General features: G+C 36.7%; 1 protein-coding gene across 1 annotated transcript in view; it reads left to right on the top strand.

Moving 5' to 3' along the window:
* ANK2 (ankyrin 2) overlaps window positions 1-20,947 on the top strand; it is a 240,754-nt gene that overhangs the window by 149,657 nt on the left and 70,150 nt on the right. The window contains exons 23-25 of the mRNA XM_064286268.1: window positions 7,217-7,361; window positions 14,070-14,172; window positions 14,867-14,970. Of these exons, the coding sequence (XP_064142338.1) occupies window positions 7,217-7,361; window positions 14,070-14,172; window positions 14,867-14,970 (352 nt within the window). The remainder of the gene's footprint in view (window positions 1-7,216; window positions 7,362-14,069; window positions 14,173-14,866; window positions 14,971-20,947) is intronic.

Genomic DNA, 20,947 nt, shown 5'->3' with positions numbered 1-20,947 from the left:
TTTTCTTTACTCAGTAGATGGAACTTGCTTAATTTTTAAATCTGGGCACCTATACTAATCTCTTTCTTTTGAAATAGCATGTGTGATATGGGTGCAATTGTTCTGGTGTGAGTTTGCATGTTAATTTAACTTGGAAGCATAAAGCCTTAAATTGCTCATTTTGTTAATGGTCTTGCAACTTTGAGATCTATTAATATAATTATTGAGATCTATTAAATGATCTAATGGACATTATCTAAATATTTTGTCAAAACTAATATTTCTTTTTAGAATATAAATTCAGAGAAAAAAGACTTCTTTAAAGTTGACATTAAACTAACATGAACATACTAATGACTAAGACTGATTGAAATGCGTGCAGTTCATGTCATCATCCTTGGATGAAGATATACTTTAGGTGTGGTAAAAAGTATTAAATTAATGGTTATAATACGACATTTAAAGTTATAATAGCAGAAATAGAGATAAAGTAACAAATCAAACCAAAACCAAACCCACTGCTGCTGAGTTGATTCGGACTCATAGCAACCATGTAGGACAGAGTAGAACTGCCCGGTAGGGTTTCCAAAGCTGTAAATCTTTACTGAAGCAGACTGCTACGTATTTCTCCCGTGGAGCAGCTGATAGGTTTGAACTGCTGACCTTTTGGTTAGCAGCTGAGCGCTTTAACCACTGCACCACCAGGGCTCCTAAAGTAACAAAGTAACTTTTAAAAATTATATTGGGTGAACTTTGTCATATAAAGGAAAAATGAACCGTATGAAACTATTATCTAGTAAGAAGGTTCCAAAGTACGTGGGGTACCACTATAAGCAAACCCTTTAAGTGAAAATAAAGTCAGATACATTTGATAGTTATTACTTAATTTAAAAATAATTCTTGTTTACAAAATAATTGACAAAGAATCCCATTAGTTAATGCATTTAAAATATTTATTGGGTTTACAGCAATTCCATTTATATGGAACAGCTTCTTGGACCTGCCACTACATAAAATATGATCTAGCTATAACATTCTGTGAATTTTTAAAAAGCTGTTATATTTACCCAAAATTATCTGTGAGAAGAACTTTCAATTTCAGAGGAATATTGGCTAATGATCAAGAATATCTCCTATGGTGAGAAAAGGATTCTATTTTTAGAAAAAGCCAAATGCTTGTGAGCATTTTTTTTCTCCGAAGGAAACGCAAGTTGAATAGTTTTTATTTGTAGGATATATTTTGAAGTAACTTTTTCATGCAAAGAATTAATATAAAGGAATTTGGATGGTTGACATTCCCAACCCTTTAGTGTTTTATTAGGTTAAATGTTTTCACGGAACCTGCCATTGTTCATGTGAACACACGCAGCTGCACGTGTTTGGAATGTATTACTCAGTCCCTGTTTTCTCCACAAAAAACAAACCCATGTGTTTCAAAGTAAAACTGTGCACCACAGGATTTTCTGTACAATGTATACTATTTTAATGTAGTGTATATTAATACCCAAAAGAGTATTCAAACTAAGTATGATACCCTTTCAGGCTAATTTGCTACAGGAAAGCAATCAGCATTATCACTCATAAATCCATTCAACAAAGAGTGAACGTGGTGTTATTGTGTGTAAAACTACATAACTGGTACCATGGGGGGCATTAAAGTGAACAGGGGACATACCTTCAAGAACTGCATACATATTAGAAGAGAGCGTGTATAGATATGTTGTTGTTAGTTGTCATTGAGTTGACTATGACTCATGGTGACCCCATGTACAGCAGAACAAAACATCACCTGGTCCTGTGCCATCTTTATGATCATTGGTATGCTCAAGTCCACTGTTATGGCCACTGTGTGTTTTGAATGACTTCCAGCCCAGGGGACTCATCTTCCAGCACTATATCAGACAATAGCCTGTTGTGATCTATAGAATTTTCACTGGGTAGTTTTTGGAAGTATATCACCAGACCTTTCTTCCTAGCCTGGCTTAGTCTGGAAGTTCTGCAGAACGCTGTCCACTATGTGTGACCCTGCTGGTGGCAGAGCTTTCAGCATCACAGCAACATGAAACCCATCACAGTACTATAAAGAAACAGGTGGATGTTGGATGTATAAATTAAAAGAAATGTAATTGAAGGCATTATATCATAAGCTTCTTATATCAGACGAGAGGAAGACTTAGCATGGTCTCATGGGTTCGCTGAGTGCTAAGTAATTAATGGGAAATTGGTACAAACTTCAGGGAGCGAAGAAGGAACAGTATGAGAAGGCCCTGAGATAGGGAAATGCAAGACAGAGACACAGAGTGGCAAAATAATTCAATCATTCAGTTTAGCTAAGGCATGAAAACAGATGGGGCTCAGTTGTGGAATGTTTGCATTTGTGACTATAACATTTGGGAAATTAGGATGCAGTAAAGATTTTTTGATTGATGACTGAAACTATTAAATCTGTTTTTTACAGAGATTAAACAATGATGGTTCACAGGGATATATTGGGAAGAACCTGTAAGGAAACAGATATCTGAGGGATAGGAAAGCGATGACTAAACATCTACAATGCCGTGTGGATCGTCTCATTTAGTCCCCATAGCACCCACAGGAGATAGGCTAGGGATCCTCACCCCTCATCTTGTTTTTTTTAGTTTTTTGTTGACTTGTGTTTTCAATGTTGGAATGCATGCTTACTAATTGAGTGTGTTTCAATTTTGGGTTGGTAATATGAATTTTGAGAAATATGATCTGGCAGTATAATCTGCCAATGTGGCGAGTGGCACTTTGGCATCACAGATCTGTGGCATGACAGTATGCTACTGAGAACTAGGAAAGGGACTAGGAACTTAATATTTAAATCTGGGTGCCTATACTAATCTAAGAACTAGGAAAGGCTGGTGCCTTTCCCTTAGGTTAAGTGGAGAACCTCTGGTTTTCCAAATATGACACAGAAAAAACAAACCCTCCATGTTCCCTAACTAATCACACAGGAAAGCCATAATTATGCTTGCAAGTCTTATCTCACTGAAATAAAGGGGGAAAAAAAAGACAAAAGTTTACGAAACTAACGTGTCCAGGAAGCATTACCTAATAGAATGATAAACCTACACAACAATAAGGCTTCGACTCTGGTTTGCTGAGCTTCATGCATTTCAAAAGGAACTCACCTTGCTGTAAAATGCATTAGAACCTGAATAACACCTTACCTCTGAGGTCCAGAGGCATAAAAAGTGGCTGGTGTACAGTATAGGACACACAGACACACACACACGAAAACCCAGTGCCCTCGGGTAGATCCCGACTCATGTGACCTCATCGGGTTTCCAAGCAGACTCCCACATTTTCTTCCAGTGAGCCTCTGATAGTTTCAAAACGCCAACCTTTTGGTTAGCAGTAGAGCAATTGACCCACTGTGCCACCAGAGCTACCTACGGTTTAGGCCAATGGTAATGAAAGGTTTAATGTTCAGTGGCCCACAGGTAGTAAGTTGTGAATGTGAAATTTAAATCTAGCATAAAAGCTCTTGTAATAGCTCAGTCATGCTAAAAATAAAAGTTCCTGGTGGAGGAACATGACAGGAAATGGAAGGAAAAGACAGAAATGGGAATTGACCTGTGAGCAGCCATCTAAGATACATCTGCTAGTCCCACCCCGTCTGGACCGAGAGGGAATGAAGAAAACCAAAGACACAAAGGAAAGATTAGTCCAAACTACTAATGGACCACAACTACCACGGCTTCCACCAGACTGAGTCTAGTACAACTAGATGGCGCCTGGCTGCCACTACTAACTGCTCTGACAGAGATCACAATAGTGGGTCCTGGACAGAGCTGGAGAAAAATATAGAACAAAATTCTAACTCACAAAAAAAAAGACCAGACTTACTGGCCTGACAGAAACTGGAGAAACTCCAAGAGTATGGCCCCCAGACACCCTTTTAGCTCAGTAATGAAGTCACTCCTGAGGTTCACTCTTCAGCCAAAGATTAGACAGGCCCATAAAACAAAATGAGAGTAAAGGGGCATTCCAGCCCAGGAACAAGTACTAGAAAGTAGGAGAGGACAGGAGAGCTGGTGATAGGGAACCCAAGGCTGAGAAGGGAGAGTGTTGACATGTCATGGGGTTGCTAACCAATGTCACAAAGCAATACGTGTACCAACTGTTTAATGAGAAGCTAGTTTGTTCTATAAACCTCCATCTAAAGTTCAAAAAATAAATAAAATTAACAACAAAAAGAAATGGAAATTGAGCCTAAGAGAATTGGACAGTCCGGACGTAAACAAAACTATCAGTGTAATCCTGCACATCTCCATAGAATCTTGAGCTGACTCCGCTCCATAACCAAAACAAACCAAACCCAGTGCCATCAAGTCAATTGCGACTTACAGGGACCCTATAGCTCTGAGTTATTAGGTGGGGCTGAAGAATGTGTAACAGCCGTGTAACCAAAATGCCTGTAGAGACATGACTCCTGCATCTCCTTTTCCAAAGAGTTGTGAGTGGTTGGTTTGTACACACTTCGCTCCATGAGTTCTTTGGTGGGAAGTGTACCCAGAATCAAAAGAACTCGAGAGTGGCCAAGTGTTGGGATGAACTATGGAGGCACCATCTATCTTCTCCTTTGACACACGCATTTCTAGTGTGAACACCTGATACTTAGTTGAGTTTCAAGTTTCAGTCCTTTTCCCATATCTCAACAAGAATGCTACTTGCTTAAGAAGGAGAGAGCACAGTGACATTTCAGAGAATCTCTTTCTTGCCAGGATTGTGAACGGTCGTCAGGATGGGGAACCCTTGTGACTGTCCCACTTTATCTTTGTGTAGCCCCATGCTTTTGAGATCTGTGTCGTTCAGAGGCTGATTGTTGTTATATATACCACTATCACTGAGGAATCTTACAGTTTCCAGATATCAAAACATCAGTATTAAGATTTTCAAGAAATTTTTTACTTAAAATAAGAAGTCTGTAACACATTGGTGCTTTGAAGTTAGTAGGAAAGAGTGTCTACAAAATCATTTCAAAAATAGATGAAACCATGAAAAAACTTGGGTCCTGAAACATGGGAGTCAGGATTCTAATAAGTGAATAAAATAGGTAATGATGGGGAGGGGGGTTGTTCCAAGTATAGGAAACAATGAAGAGAATTTTTTCTTATTTTAGGTTTGTTATATGATGCAAGAAAATAGGGGTGGTTTTTTGTTTGGTATTAAATAAGCGAGCTGATACTCCTCTAAACTTTTAATTCCTAAATTTGAGCAGTGTCATGTGTTTTGTGACTGGTTAGCTTATAGTTTTACCATTGGGTTGCTATTACTGTTGCATCTTCCTTTGTGAGAGAACACGAGAAAAGCATCTAAAAAAAAAAAAGCAATTTAAAAACCTTCATTGAAAAAAAAGTTATGCAAGTTTTCAGAGAGCTGTCAGAGTTACAAAATGTTTAAACTAAGTACAGTTATGTTTCTTTATAATTTATACGCATTAAAATTCTTTTTTGTGTTATAAACAAAATGAAATTTAGATCGCATTTTGTTGATGTGTCAACACTGACCATTTTGTATTAATAAAAACAAAACCTAGCGATCATTGTGTTCTAACACTCTGGTAAGTATGAACTTATTTAATTCATGTAACTACCCTGTTAGGCTGTTAGTATCATCCTCATTTTCTAATTGTGGAAGCTAAGGTTTAGGAAGATTAACTGGCCAGGAGTTAGCAGAATTAGAATTTGAACCCAAGTCTATACGATTCTAAAGATTCAGCTGACTCTATGTAGCCTAACTCACTTAGCAAAAACTAAGTAAAAATCTAATGATGAGTAAAGTGCATCTCCATTTACTGGAAGGTTCAAACTGTCTTTAGCTTTAAGTAATTTAGACAGCTAGTAATCCTTTGATACATGTCTGGGTCCCCGGGTAGTGCAAACAGTTTGCTCTCAGCTACCGACCAAAAGGTTGGCAGTTTGAATCTACTCAATGGCACCACAGAAAAAGGGCCTGGCCATCTGCTTTTATAAGATTACAGCCAAGAAAACCCTGTGGGGTGCAGCTGTACTCTGAATAACATGGGGTGGCCAGGAGTTGGAATTGACTCCATGGCAACGAGTTTGGTTTTTTTTTTAAATACATAATACTTAATACATAAATACAAAGAAATGAAATGTTGAAGACATAGCCCTGTTGCAGTGCTTTAATAGTATCTCTTTAATTAAAAAAAAAAATTTTTTTTTCTTTAATTACTGTTGATTTTGAAAGTAATATTTTAAATAAATGAGATTAAATCATTAATATTTAACTAAATGTAGGAATGAGGCACATTCCTTCAAGTGTTTTCCCTTAATTTGGTTATCAAGATCAAATTGTATGCTTAACTCCCCTAAAGCGTCAAGTATGGTTTTTCTCAGCTCTATTATCCCTCCATCTCAGCACATTAATGGGACATAGAGCATTTCTATAAATGAGTATTTACAGAATTAAATTGAAAGCATTCTATTTCAATTTGTGTGCAGGAATGGGAATGTACCCTTATCATTTTTTCTTTTGAATATGAGGTATAACACTTAGTCATCTCATTCGGCTACCACTTAATTACCGAGTTGACTCTTTTTATTCCTACTTTGATCTTGGGGAAGCCGTCTAGTTTCCAACAAAACATTCTTTTTATACTGTTTAGTGTTTTAAAAATTGAATTCCAGGTTGTTCATGAAAATGTTATAATCTACTCACTTGCGTTCTAGTCTTCTTTCCCTGATATGCACCCTTCCTTCATCTTACAGATTTGTGTGACTCCATGTAAAATGTTTCATATTTGTTTCAGAGCAGGAGACATTTCTTAGCATGTTGCCAATTATGTGGACAGACTGCTCATGCTGGGAATTATGTGCAAAATTATTTAAACTATATATAGGAGCTAAGTAGACTGCATATTGTACTAATTTTTAAGTTAAATGATAATAAGCCATAGCTACCTATCGTGATAAAGAAACAATGAGTGAAGCAATTTGACTAGTATCAATAGAATTACTACTCAGGTAATTATTTCTTCTTGGTAAGTATTGGGCAAACGGATTAAATATCATGTCTCTAAGTTGTAGCACCTTTCCATTGTCTGCATGTGTTCTGTTTTGTTCTGGTGTGCCATGTTTCGTTGGTGTCAAGGCCGTTATGCCGATACATTTCATAGTCATAATCATATTTTGTAGTTGATGTGAACTCAACAAATGAATTGTTTTCTTCATCTTCCTATGATTAGGTGATGACACGATGACAGGCGATGGGGGAGAGTACCTCAGGCCGGAGGATCTAAAAGAGCTGGGCGATGACTCTCTACCCAGCAGTCAGTTCCTGGATGGCATGAATTACCTGCGATACAGCTTAGAGGGAGGGCGATCTGACAGGTATTCATGTAAAGCTTGTACTTGATATCAAGTCAGAAGTGTGTGCAACATATTTTAATAACAATAATAAAAAAATAGACACACTTATTGAGCACGTAATAGGTAACCTCACCAATCTCAGCTGTTAGCATTTTATTTTATTTTTTAACACCTTTAAGAAGTACCCATTTTAAAGAATAGGAAACTGAGGCTTACAGGGATTAAATAACTTGGTCAGCATCAAACAACAATAAGAAGTAGAGCTGTGATTAATAAAGAGCTGTGCTTTGAAATCTGTTCTTAATTCTCTGCCACTTTATTTTTAGTCAAATGAAAAGGACAGTTTTGCCTGATAGACACACTTACTGACATCTAGAAACACTTCAGTCTCCTTGGTTTTTAGTGCTATAATTTCTGTGAATAAAAGTATGCTGTGAGGAAGGTTTCAAAAGAAACAAATTGCGAAGTAAAATTTGCCTGGAACTGACTTTTTCGTGAAAAAGAATCAGAACAGAATTTCATGAGAGCCTGATACAAAAAGCAATCTTAGCAAATCTGGGGGAGCTCAGACCTTACAGACAGATCTGGGGTGGTTTATATAATATTCTGAAGTATAAGAATTATATTTTGGTGCTTAGTGATTAGTACAACTGGTTTTTGTCATTTTTTGAGGCAAGCCAAATAAGAGCATCCCACCGTACCTTATCCAAAGTGGGACTGCAAAGTTATGTCAAGTTTATGATTGTCCATGTAGTGAAATGAAAATGTCTTTTGCTGACCAATGATATCAGGTTTATAGTCTTAAAACCAGCTCAATTCTAAGCTGTTTTATGAATATTTAGCATATTTAGAACTTAAATAAATTCTATAAAGAGCAATCAACTTTTAAAGGGTAATTAGCAAAAACAAGCTTTTCTTGGGCTTCGTTGAGCATCGATACCCTCCCTTTCCTTTGGTTTTAACAATTCAGTGTGCATTTAGTGAGTGTTTTTCTATGCCAGACTTTATGGTAGGTGCTGGGGGCGCAAACATGACTAAGATACGATTGCCGCATTCACAGTCTTATGAGGTAAGAGAGGCTAGGCTAGCGGTGTGCAAAGCGTTACTGAGCCTCCTGGAGGAGATGATCCCCAGCCAAAAGAGAATGAGGAGTAAGAAGAGTTGGTGAGGAGAGGTGGAGGGGGCATCTGAAGCCTTAAAAAGCTCCTGAACAGAGCTTGTGGTATGTGTGAGCAATAGAAGTAGTGCAGTCTTGTTAGCATGTAAAGGGGGCGTAGGGAGGAGAAATTGTACTTGCGTTTTTGATGAATCAGAGGATGAATTTTAGAGAAAGTTGTAAAAGGGCTAAACCTGGAGGCTCTTTAAGAACTGTGATTTGCAGTTGTTTAGAGAAGGCTTGAACACTAATCTTATTGGTAGCCATTAAAAGGATTTGAAAACTAGAAAAATTTGAAACAGTCAGATTTTGTGAGGAGCCTGGTGGCACAATGGTTAAGTGGTCAATTGCTAGCTGGAAAGTCGGTGATGGGAACCCACCAGCCACTCCACGGGAGAAAGATGTAGCAGTCGGTTTTTGTAAAGATTACAGCCGTGGAAAACCTATGGGGCAGCTCTACTCCATCCTATAGGGTTGCTATGAGTCCGAATCGACTTGACAGCACACAGCAACAGATTTGGTGATGGTATATATAGGTGGGGTAGGTAAAGAAGAGGAAGGAGATTAGAATGACTCCTTAGCTTCAATGGTTTAGACAGATGGATCCTAAGGGAAATGGATACAGAAGGAGGAGCCACTCTGGGCACGGGGGCAGAGGGGGCTGGTGGTGATGTTAGTATTGCATATGTTGAGTTTTGACACGTTGATATATTTGGACTTTATAATCTGAGATTCTTGGTAGATTTTGATATTTACTAAAATAAAATGTTTATGGCTTTGTATGTGTTCTGACTGTGAGTAGTCATGCTACTGTCAGCCAGAAGCCTTTATTTTCAGCACGATCGCTTTTCTTAAGAATAACTGATTCATTTGATCCATTTTATCTCTTTCAAAGTACTTAGAGTGAGAAAGAATTTACGGTAATATTTCCTATAAAACAGGGGCAAGTGGTTTGCATACTTATTAGCATGTAAAAACAGGACACAAAATAAACAAGACATGATCTGACCTCCAGGTCCATGCTTTCGTTTCTGGAACCCCAGATGTTTTCATGATCTCCAAAATGGAGTTACAGGCAGCATCCCATTTTCATGGTTTTCTTGTTTCTTTTATTTTATTATAATTATTGTTTGCTTAGGCAGTTTGATATAAGTAAGTTACTTTTTTTCGGTAACCATGTCTCCTTTTCATTATTTCTTTATTTGGTATGCCTTCAATAGTACCATGCCCAGGTAGGTATTACATGGCATGAAAACATGACCTTCCTGGACCCATCAACATCTCCCTGCTCATTGCTCGATGTGTGTGCGCACGCTGTGTGTGTGTGTGAGGGTGCTTATATTCTAGAATTATGGATTTATTATCTAATTGGAATTTTTATTAAATTTGAAAGCTAGAAGAGGAGAATGTATTACTAGAACTAAAGTCTACAGCCTGATCCCAGGCGTGACTTTGTTTTAACTGTCACATTGCCACCTTGTGGTTGAAAACACACTAGCATTGTCTTTGCAAAACTAACCTAATTTTAGCCTGTACCTCGTTGGAGATGATAGAAAAAGGTTTTGAAACAGAAAATGTATACGATTATGGAAGAATAAAAACACCTATAAGTTAGTAAATAAAAATACAACCAAGCTCTGATTAGTTGGATTTTGTGTCTCTTTTCTTTCATTATTGCTTACAAATTTAAAAAGCTATCCGAAGTCAAGGTAAAACACTGAATAGTAAGTCACCACAGATGAGATAATAAAGAAGTTTCTTCATGTATAAAAGCAAACACACTGAAATTTTTGGATATTCACTTAGTCAGTAGAGTTGTACAACTCCATTAATTGAATGTCTAATAAATATTGCAGTTTACTAAGGTGATAATTGTTACACTTTTCAGTGTAATTACAAACTTTCACAGTAGCTAACGTGTGTCTGTAATAAAGCAGTTGTACCATAGTGAAAAAAAATAAATTAAGACCATAACAAAGCCTTTGACACATCCGCTAGCTGAATGGCAAGTAAAACTTTATGCCGATATGAGTCTGAGTAGTTACCAATTCATTAAATGAACAGCAGGACCTCTAACTTAATGAAAATAAATGACCACCCGATTGCGGAACATCTGAATCGTTTGTAATGTTTTAATCAGGGTGAACAATTTCTGATCAAGGGACTTGAATTATTCAAGACCATTGATCTGACCATTTTTCCTTCAGGGAGGATAGTTTCTCCACTGATGGAATATCCTGGCTACACTTATTTCATTTAGATAGATTCTGTGACAGATTGTAGAACAAAAGAACAATTAGAAACTATAAACACGATTAAATATCAATTAGCATTTTGGAAGGCAGTGAACAGAGTAAGCTACAATAACCATAGAGAAAGAGGCGTTTAGACATATGCTTCCTACTTAACTGTTCTTCTTCCCCCCTCTGTCTCTCTAGCTGTCTTCTCTATCTACATATCCTAATATTTCCCTTTCAGTATTTACCCTGTTTCCTTGTGGTGATATGTAACTTTCTGCCTTTCTTTCCTCCTTCTTCTCTCTGTACTTCTTTCCTGTGGTTTTTAGGAAGGACAAAAGAAATAACACCACACTCTACCTCTCCCAGTTCCAAACTAATGGAGAAATAGACCCTGGTGTCAGGTAGATGGATATCAAAAATCCTGATATTATTCCTGATATTACTTTATTACAGGTTGTACAATTTGACTTCACATTTATAGTCAAATGGGTCTGTGATACCCCATTCCTGAAATGGACAGATTTGTCCACCCAGCCGTAGTCACTCCCTGAGAGTAGCAATTGAGACATGAGTGCTTTCTTTGAAAGTTTGACATTTACGATGGTGGCAGTCACGTCAGTAGGTTTTATTTATTTACCATTCGATATGTTACTATCCAACCTAAATTCCTATTTCCCCTTTGAGACCTATGATTCTGCTATTCCAGTGCTGTATTGAAGGGTCAGTTCTACTTAGTGATATAGCCTCTACTTGCCTCTTGGCCTTTGGTACTGGTCATTCATAAAAGTCTAACACCTTTAAATTTGTAAACGTTTTGCTTCTGATTCCATGGATAAAGATGATATAATTAACAAATCTGGACCCAATAGAAACCATGAGATGGGGAGATAGTTGAGTCTATAGACAAACTGTATAATTTCAAGAGTTTGGGCCCTCTACTATTTTTCTTCCCAAGGGCCAATTCAAAATTAAATAAAGGAGAATAGGATTGAAGAGCTTCTGACTAGTGCTGGAGCCCTGGTGGCACGGTGGTTAAGCGTTCTGCTGCTAACTAAAAGGTGAGCAGTTCAAATCCATCAGCTACTCCTTGGAAACCTTACAGGGAAGTTCTACTCTGCCCTACAGGGTCGCTATAAGTTGGAATCAACTCAAAGGCAATGGGTTTGGTTTTTGATTTTTGATCCAGTGCTGTTTACCTGTGCTTGGTACAAAGCACATACAAGTGGAACTTAGCTGTCTTTGCAGTTTAAAGTGAGGGAAAAAGTTGTTCTATTCACCAATTGGGAAGCAGCCCCGGTGGTTCAGTGATTAAGTGCTCAGCTGCTAACCAAAAGGTCAGTGGTTCAAACCCACAGCTGCTCTTCAGGAGAAAGATGTGGCAATCTGCTTCCGGAAAGATTACAGCCTTGGAAACCCTGTGGAGCAATTCTGCTCTGGCCTGTAGGGTCGCCGCTATGAGTCACAGTTGACTCAATAGCAATGGGTAATCCACCAACTGAGACAAACATTTACTGACTTCAGACTCTTTTCCTGATAATTTAGTCTCTGTCCCAGCCTCAAACTCAAGGTCAGTTAAAAATTAGCTATGGCAGCCGGCAACCTGTTTATGAAGTACTTCATCAAAAGCCAACTGCACAGTTGTAAAACCCAGTCGCCATATAAGCTGCCTTCAAGCGTTGGGGGCTAAAGCCCCAGAGAATGGATTTACCAAAGCATCCAGGCTACCTCCTGCCCTGGATTTGTCCGAAGCCTCAGTCTTCTCCAAGAGCCTATATGACATAAAATAGCTGATTCCTAAATTAGATTTAGATTTCATTTTATTATAAACACAGAAATGTATGTAGATATAAACACATAGACAATCAACTCCTTTTGTTCGCGTCACTTACCATCTGTATACTTGGAGTCTATTTTCTTTGGTGCAAGCCTACCTGCAAAATAGGAGGGACAAGGTTCTGAATTACTTATGAATTACCTACAAAGTGATGATTTCTTTGAAAATCATTGAAGCTGGCTATAATGATACCTTATAAAGATGACAGTAAATGGCATATAAAACTAGGTATATTTGAAACATCAAAAAATAATTTTTACTAAAAAATATGCTACTTTGACATTTAGTCCATAATTTTGCAGTGCTTCACTGGCCAAATACCTGTTAGCAAAAAGTAAATGAAAATTTGCTTCTATAAACATTGTGGAGTCTTGTGTATCTTTTTTTTTCTTTTCCCTATGGGCTTTAGGCTAATATTTTGAATAGAGATCTTTAATTCTTAGACTAATATGTGTAAAGTACAGTTTATTTAAGATATCAATCTGTATGTCATTTGATTATGCAAATTGATTAAGAAGGAATGAAATTATATCCATGAGGATATCAAATTTAACCCATCACCTTGGAGTAGATAAATGAGAACTTCGAAATTTAGATTTATCAAAAACCTAAAGCACTGATTTTTAAGGCCTAAATTCCATTTTGAAGCCAAAGTTCATTTTTGGTTAGTGTCCAATGGCAATTTGTTTATTTGCTGGCAGGTGTGTCTGTGTTCTGGGCTGGTGCTTAGAAACATTTTCTTCTGCTCTTGCATCCCATTGTCACGGTAACAAGCATTCTTTGGCTCTTCACTCACCACACACAGGACATGCAAAGGGAACAGTGCTCTCCTTTGAAATAATAGCATTGTTGGAGACACCAGAAACAAACAAGAGGAACTGCACTTCCGCAGGAAGCATGCGTCTGGCCACAGTTCATCTCACTCTGTATCTTCCAGGGGAAGGCACCAACATTCAGTCATTCAGTTTGGAGAGAAGGAGAAAGAGCCCTGTAGAGAGAATGAAAAAGGATGAGCGAAAATGAAACCCGTTCTTTCATTTTGTTCTTCTCTCTGAGGGCAGTCTACTTTCTAATATTTTTCTTAATTACAGGGGGATTAACATTTAACACAGATTTAATCAATCTCTACTGGAATTATTACCTGTGTGAATTTCTCTTGCTGGCAGTAAGCAAGCTACACTTGCTGGTTGCAAACATTTCTGGGAAGAAAATGAATCAGATTAGGAGTATCAGATTTTAACTTCTGGATTCCCTTGTGCCCTTGCCATTGAGTGGTAGGAACCAGTGAAAAGGTGTGTTCATTTAGCTGCTGGTCAGAGAGGTAGGACAACACAGAGCCGTGTTGCCTTCCCCGACAGTTGCGATTTATTGTCCCCCTGGAAGTTGCACAGTTAGCTAATAGTTCGCTTTTTTCACTCTCCCGCTCGGCTCATCATTTCATCCTCCCAACCCTACCACTGCTGTTGGTATATGACCATGGCCTCCTGCCAACCTACCAGCCTTCGATCCTTCAGTTCCGACAGGTCTCACACCCTGAGCCATGCCTCCTACCTGAGGGACAGTGCCATGATTGACGACACAGTTGTGATCCCCAGTCACCAGGTATGTGATTTGTTTTGCCTTCGTGTCCCTGCTTTATGAAGAGCCTTTTAACATTTCATGACACTGGAAAGAACAATTTTAATTTTTTAAAAAAATCATTCTTAATTCAGTAGACAAGCTAGACTAGGAAATTTGAGGATTTTCCTAAAACTTGAGTATTTCTGCCTAGATTTTCTGCCTAGATTTTTAGATTTAGTTAATCTGAGCTAATACATTGCTTATTTCTTCAACTATGCTGAATTCTTCTACAGAGGTTATTCTAAAGATCAGTTCCTTTATAAAATCCCCATTGAAAGAAAAAGTGAGGTAGGATGCATTTAAAGTATGAGTGGTATGAGTTAAAATACTTCTCCCAATAATTAAAATTGTTAACTATTAGAAAAGATTTGGCATCAAGTCTGGAATATTTTAAGTATGACTTTATCAGTTTTGGTTGATTGGATGTGGGGAAATAGATGGGCACCTACTTTTCAAAGACTTTATACTTCTGTGATTATACACCAATATAAGATAATTTAAATGGAAATGAATTGTAAAAGATTCATTTGAAATGAGTCAGTCTTATGTTGTATTTTCAAATGAAAGTATTTCCAGGTAATACCGCCTTCCTGTGATACCACTCTTTAGATTTTATTGTATGTTAGTTTAACTGAGAGAAAATATTTTTATTAAATCCAGTGTTCTTTGTGTTTAGGTGTCAACTCTAGCCAAGGAAGCAGAAAGGAATTCTTATCGTCTAAGCTGGGGCACTGAGAACTTAGACAACGTGGCTCTTTCTTCCAGCCCCATTCATTCAGGGTGAGTAAGTCAATATTATGTGTCCAGATCAAGAGGTAAAAAGAGCTGGGAGTGAGAATAACAGCTTTGTCCAGTAGCTTTAGCTGATGGCTAGCTTGCAGTGGAGGTGACCTTTGTTTAAACTTGTAAATAACATTGCTTCTTCCAGAGAAATAAACCAGCAAAAAAGGTTGAATTCTGCATAGAAAAACTATTGTGTAAAAATAACTAGTAGAATTGAGTCACACAGCTTGCTACTAACCAAAATATACCAGGGGCCTCCTTACAGTTCACATGGTGTCTTTAAGACATCTTAAAGAGATGGGCAAGACCATTTGCTTTCTAGAAAGTTTCTGTTCACTAAGATTAACTGACCAGCTCTTTGAAATAAACACCTTATTTATTTAGAATATGTTTACTTCATAGAAGCTTGATTTACACAAATTTATAGAGGAATTCAAATAGGAAGTAGGAATATAAATAAAAAGGAAAATTTGAGTATAACCAATCATCCATTGTATATACACGCCACTATTTAAGGAATGCTGCCTGTTTACATAAACTCATTGAAAAGTAAGATTTTGAGTTAAATAATTTAAAACATACTTAAAGTTGTTCTTAAGGTATAAGAATTCAGTTATATGGAATAGAAATTCCTTACAAAGCTTTAAAATTGTAGCACTTCACAATTTGTTTCTTATGGTTTGGTAGTTCCAAGTAGTATAGTAATATCATGACTATACATGAAATTCCCATATTATTATTTTCAGTAATGAAACTTTTTTTGTTTTTATTATTCCAACATATTTCTCCTTTCAGGAAAGCATTCTAAGATATTATAGTTAAAATTTTTGGACTTCTTAGTTTAATCTTCTACTAAATAAAGGCTCATGAAATATAATTTAATTATACAGATATTGAAAAATAATCATAATACTCTTTTCCTCACCAAATAAGTAAAAGCTAATTACTGATGCCAAGTTACCCAGGGGAAAGAGAAACCAAATTAAACCTCATTCAAATGTACTCATATATTTTTACATGTAAAATGAAATATTATAAAATCTTACAGTGAATAATTGTTTAAAAAAAAAATTGTCTTCTGCTACTGAATTTGTCAACAATGATGATGAAGAAGAAAAAGAAGCCTGGACCTAGAATACTGAAGGTTGTAATAGGGAAGAATACAGAACCCAACCATAATGAAGTATTGCAAGTCCACATCCAGCCTATAAAGTGACAGAATTATTTTAGGCAAAATGTGATTTAACTATGAATAGCTGAAATAACAAAAAGTTAAAGTATTGTGATAATACTTCAGTTTTCAAAAGAAATCATTTACTTTAGAAAAGGATTTCATAAAGGAGTCATGCAAATTACTGAAGGATGTTAAAACACTAAATACCTCAGTATTGTATAAAACAAGACCCATTTATAAGTAATTTTGTGGTTGATTACTTCCAATGAACCAAGATAATCCAGTGGTTAAATTAATCACTAAAGATAAGCATCTTTTAAACCTTGGTCTCTAGTAAACTAATTTTTCTGATAATTTCAAACATTAGCATTGATGATAAATAATTTTCAACTTTGTCTATACATTAGAATCATCTGGGAGTTTAAAAAAATACTGATACCCAGGTCCTACTCCAGACCAATCACATCAGAATTTGTTTTGGTTAAGGCCTGGACATGGGTATTTTCTACAAGAGCCAATGGTCCAGATATTTTTAATCAACTGATGGAAAGAAACAACTTTGTTTTATAAATCTTTGATTATTGGTGAGAGCTAGGTAATTAACTTATACCTATATCTCTTAAATGTTCTTTATGTCCTCCATTTACTTACATATTAAGTCTTCATACATTTATCAAATTCTACTAAGTCCCAGGCATTGTGCCAAGCACTAAAGGGAATAGATAAGCAAGATCTAGTTCCTACCTTTAAGATGCACAGCTGTATGTTGTTATTTGAAGTTGGATGACAGTTCTTTTCAAGACAGATTAACATAATGGTTTGAAAGCCTGCTTTGGAGTAAAACCAATCAGAATTTAGATGCTGGCCCTAACACACAATATGTGACACTGAACAAGTTATATAAAATCTCTAAGTTTCAGCTGACTTACCTGTAAGATGAGTGTTATAGTATTGATCCCATAGGAAAGCTCTAAGGATTAAATACACTTTAAATAAATAGCATTTTGCCTAGAAAGAATAAGTACTCAATAGATTATAGCCATTAGGATTTACACAGACACATCTTCCACAAAACCCAAATTAGTTAATCACAATGTATTCTGGATCTTCTAAATGACAATTCCAGTGTGGTACATATCACAATGGCAATGTTTGACTTACTGGTATTTTTATCAGATAATTTTATCGCCTCTTAGTGTCTCTACTGTAGTATTAGAACAAACAATGGAATAGATGACTCTTACAGAATGCATAGTTACTACTGAAAACTCAGAGATTGAGTTTCATGATGTTGAAAAGCTGCCATGAACCACATTCATCACACCATCTCATGTAACAATGATTTCTTGCTATTTTATTTGTTACATGCCTGAGCACCTAAGTAATGGTTTTTGTATATTTTTCATGGAACTGAGTTTCTTTTTAATAAAGTGAAAGAATTCTTAACCCATTTCTTCAAAATCTGCCCAAAATGTGAGCATTCTAAAAAAATGATTTTTGATAGAAGGGATAACAATGTTAGCTTTTTTAATGCAGGTGCTACTAATTTGTGTGCATAATATTCTATTAGATTCTGTAAAGAGATGGAAGAAACAGTTTCTACCAAGAAGTAGTACTAGTGATTCTATTTTACCTCTACTTTAAGTTTCCAGTGACTAATGTCCATGATTGGAGCCCTGGTGGCTCAGTGGTTAAGCGCTTGGCTGCTAACCAAAAGGTCAGCAGTTTGAATCCACCAGCCACTCCTTGGAAACCCTACGGGGCAGTTCTACTCTGTTCTATATAGGGTTGCTATAAGTTGGAATCGGCTCCATGGCAATGGCTTTGGTTTTTTGGTAATGTCCATGATTACAGGAGAATAGGTATTGACAATTTAAAAAATCTGTTCTGAATGATATATACAGCCAATATCTGGAAAAAGAAAGACTGACAGGAGTTTTTTTTTTTCCTGTCCCTTAAGGAGTTGCCTTACTAATTCAAAATGAATCTAACATTTCTTTCTAGCATACCCAGTCACGATTATATCAACAAAAGTATGAGAAAGAATTTGAATTTTGCAATACTTCTTCATTTCATAAGTGCATGATGAATCGGCAGATGTAAACAGAATTCCTAGCAATAGCTAGTTTTGTAATTCATTTTAAATATTATTTCAAACTCTTTTTACTGTCACAGTTTTATGGTGTTCGATAGGTGTTTCTGTCACAACCGAGTGCCAGTAACTAAATGTAAATTCATGACATCGTGGTACAAGATGGTATCATAACCCTAAGACCATGAGAGGGTGATCTTTTAAAGGACTTCTCGTTCATGGAAACATGCTGGGGATATTAGTTCCAATAGTAGAAGCTGATATTTGAAATGCAAGGAAGTCAAAGCTGTTTCTCATTTGACAATACAGATGTTTATGTTAGCACCTGTAGCAGTTAATTAAGTTGTTCATGTATTTCAAAGACCCTAGTTGGTTTTAGGTACATAAAGCTAAATTCCTTTGGATGTAGACAAATGTTTCTATAATAATTAACAAAAACCACTGTTTTGTAAGGTTGGAATTCTGGTTCATTACACATGGGTACTTTAGTATGTCATCAGATGTGGAAAACACAAGTGAGCCATATGACACCCTATGACCAGTTGCCATCAAGTTGGCTTCAAGTCAAGGTGACCCTAGGTATACCAAAAAAAAAAAAAAAAAAAAACCTGTTGCCATCGAGTCAATTCTGACTAATAGCGATCCTATAGGACAGAGTAGAACTGCCCCACAGAGTTTCCAAGGAGCTCCTGGTGGATTCAAACTGCTGGCCTTTGGATTAGCAGCCGTACCAGTTAACCACATGTGCCACCAGGGTTTCCACCCTAGGTATAAACCAAAACCAAACCCAATGCTGGCAAGTCAATTCCGACTCATTGCGACCCTATAGGACAACGTAGAACTGTCCCATAGAGTTTCCAAAGAGCGCCTGGCAGATTCGAATCGCTGACTTCTTGGTTAGCAGCTGTAGCACTTAACCACTATGCCACCAGGGTTTCCACCCTCGGTATAGAAGTCTTTAAAAAGATCAGACTTGTAGGTATAAAAGAAGTGAAAGGGAGGATTGCCAAGTGGGATTAGAGAAGATGACCCATGAGGAGAATAGCAATCTCCAAAGCTTGGAATGAAAGTCTTGGAAAAAAAGCACTAAGACTTTCATTTTCATAGTTGTTTTTATTTCATTTTTACCTACTCTGGCTTATAGTTTATGCTATTGTTTGTTGTTGAAGCTATACTTTAAATCGTGCCTTTTCTTTTTACATTTCTTCTGTGGTAGCCCCAAAGGGCATCACCATTATTTTGGAAGTTTTAAAAGTATGAATGAAAAGCTTTCGAGTCAAAATTCTGTTCATCGAATCAGAAGCTTTGTAATTGTACTTTTTTTTTTTTTTTTGGAACTTCTTGGACATTAAGGCTTTGCTAAGTGCCCCCACAAACAAGTGTAAAAGAAAGCAACAAATTTATATCCAAGGATTTTGTAACATTCCCAGTAACCTAAATTGGGAGTCACCAGAAAGCCCCCATCCTTGCTTTTCCCCCAGCATTTGCATAGAGCTATATTTCATTTGTATTTCCATCTTTTTTCAAAAGATATTGTTTTGGTATATAAATATCAGTTGAAAGTCACTTCTGATTTCCTTCTTTATATTTCACCTTATCCATTCCTTCTCTGTGCTAAAGTATCTATTCTGTTGCAGCCGCGCCTCTCCATGTCTTGATCGTGACAACAGCAGGTGAACTTCTGCATAATTCCTTCTCTGAACATATTACCCATTTCTCTCTCTCTTTCACCATCTCCTTCATTAACTGTGCCTCAGGATGCTTTAGTGTGACAATACTTAGCCAAAGAGATAACACACTTACGTTCTCCAAATCTCATTGCGAAATTCCCCTTTCTCTATGGTGAGGGGAAAGTGGGTATTTTTCATTTCATTGGAAATTAGGTTAGAATGTGTCATAATTAATGCAGATCTACTGGGAAAGCCTGGCCTGATTATGGTTCACCACATCTTCTTTTGCGAGAAAAAGTACTACTTAGAGCTGAAAAAATTTATTCCCACCAATTATGCAAATTGGTTGAGCTATTTTGAAGTTTTACTAAAGGTTATGATTTTCAGTGGTGCTTATGTTTTTAACCATATTCTAGCTGAGCCAGAAGCTGAAAGTGTATAAATACTGCATTTCGTTGCTACTACTGGTTTAAATACAACCTTTTGATATTTTGAAAATTGTGCTATAGAATGACTCTCTAGTCAGTTTTCTAAAAATATCCATTATTCTAAGTTATTTAGATCAAGTTATTTTTAAAGGTTGCTGTCAGACTGCTGAGTATAGGTGTTTATTATGTTGTCATCTATCATGGTACTATAGGTTATCAGTCCACATATAAGCCCGTTCTGTATTCCCATTTTTGAAAACTTTTATATCCATCCTTTCACTTTTTCTCAAACACATATCAAATGTTTCTACGCGTAAATATAGTGATTGATAAAAAAAATTGATGATTTTAGCAAATTTGAGCCATATTTTTTCAAAATCATTTTCCATCAATTTATCATTTATGGAATTTGGAGGATTTGGAAGGATAAAGGGGTTTAAAAAGAAAGCCTATGGTTCTCTCACAGAATCTCAGAAATCAGGTGAATACGAGGCCCTCTAGCTGTGTATATGTGGATCACTGAAGCACCCTGACGAATTTTTTTCTTTCCTATTCTTTCACCCAATAACTAACTCTGAATGCTGTAACCTCCTCCCATCCCTGCCCCAGG

Source organism: Loxodonta africana, chromosome 5, assembly GCF_030014295.1.
Source record: "Loxodonta africana isolate mLoxAfr1 chromosome 5, mLoxAfr1.hap2, whole genome shotgun sequence".
NCBI classification, from domain to species: domain Eukaryota; kingdom Metazoa; phylum Chordata; class Mammalia; order Proboscidea; family Elephantidae; genus Loxodonta; species Loxodonta africana.
This window is presented reverse-complemented; position numbering and strand designations above follow the sequence as displayed.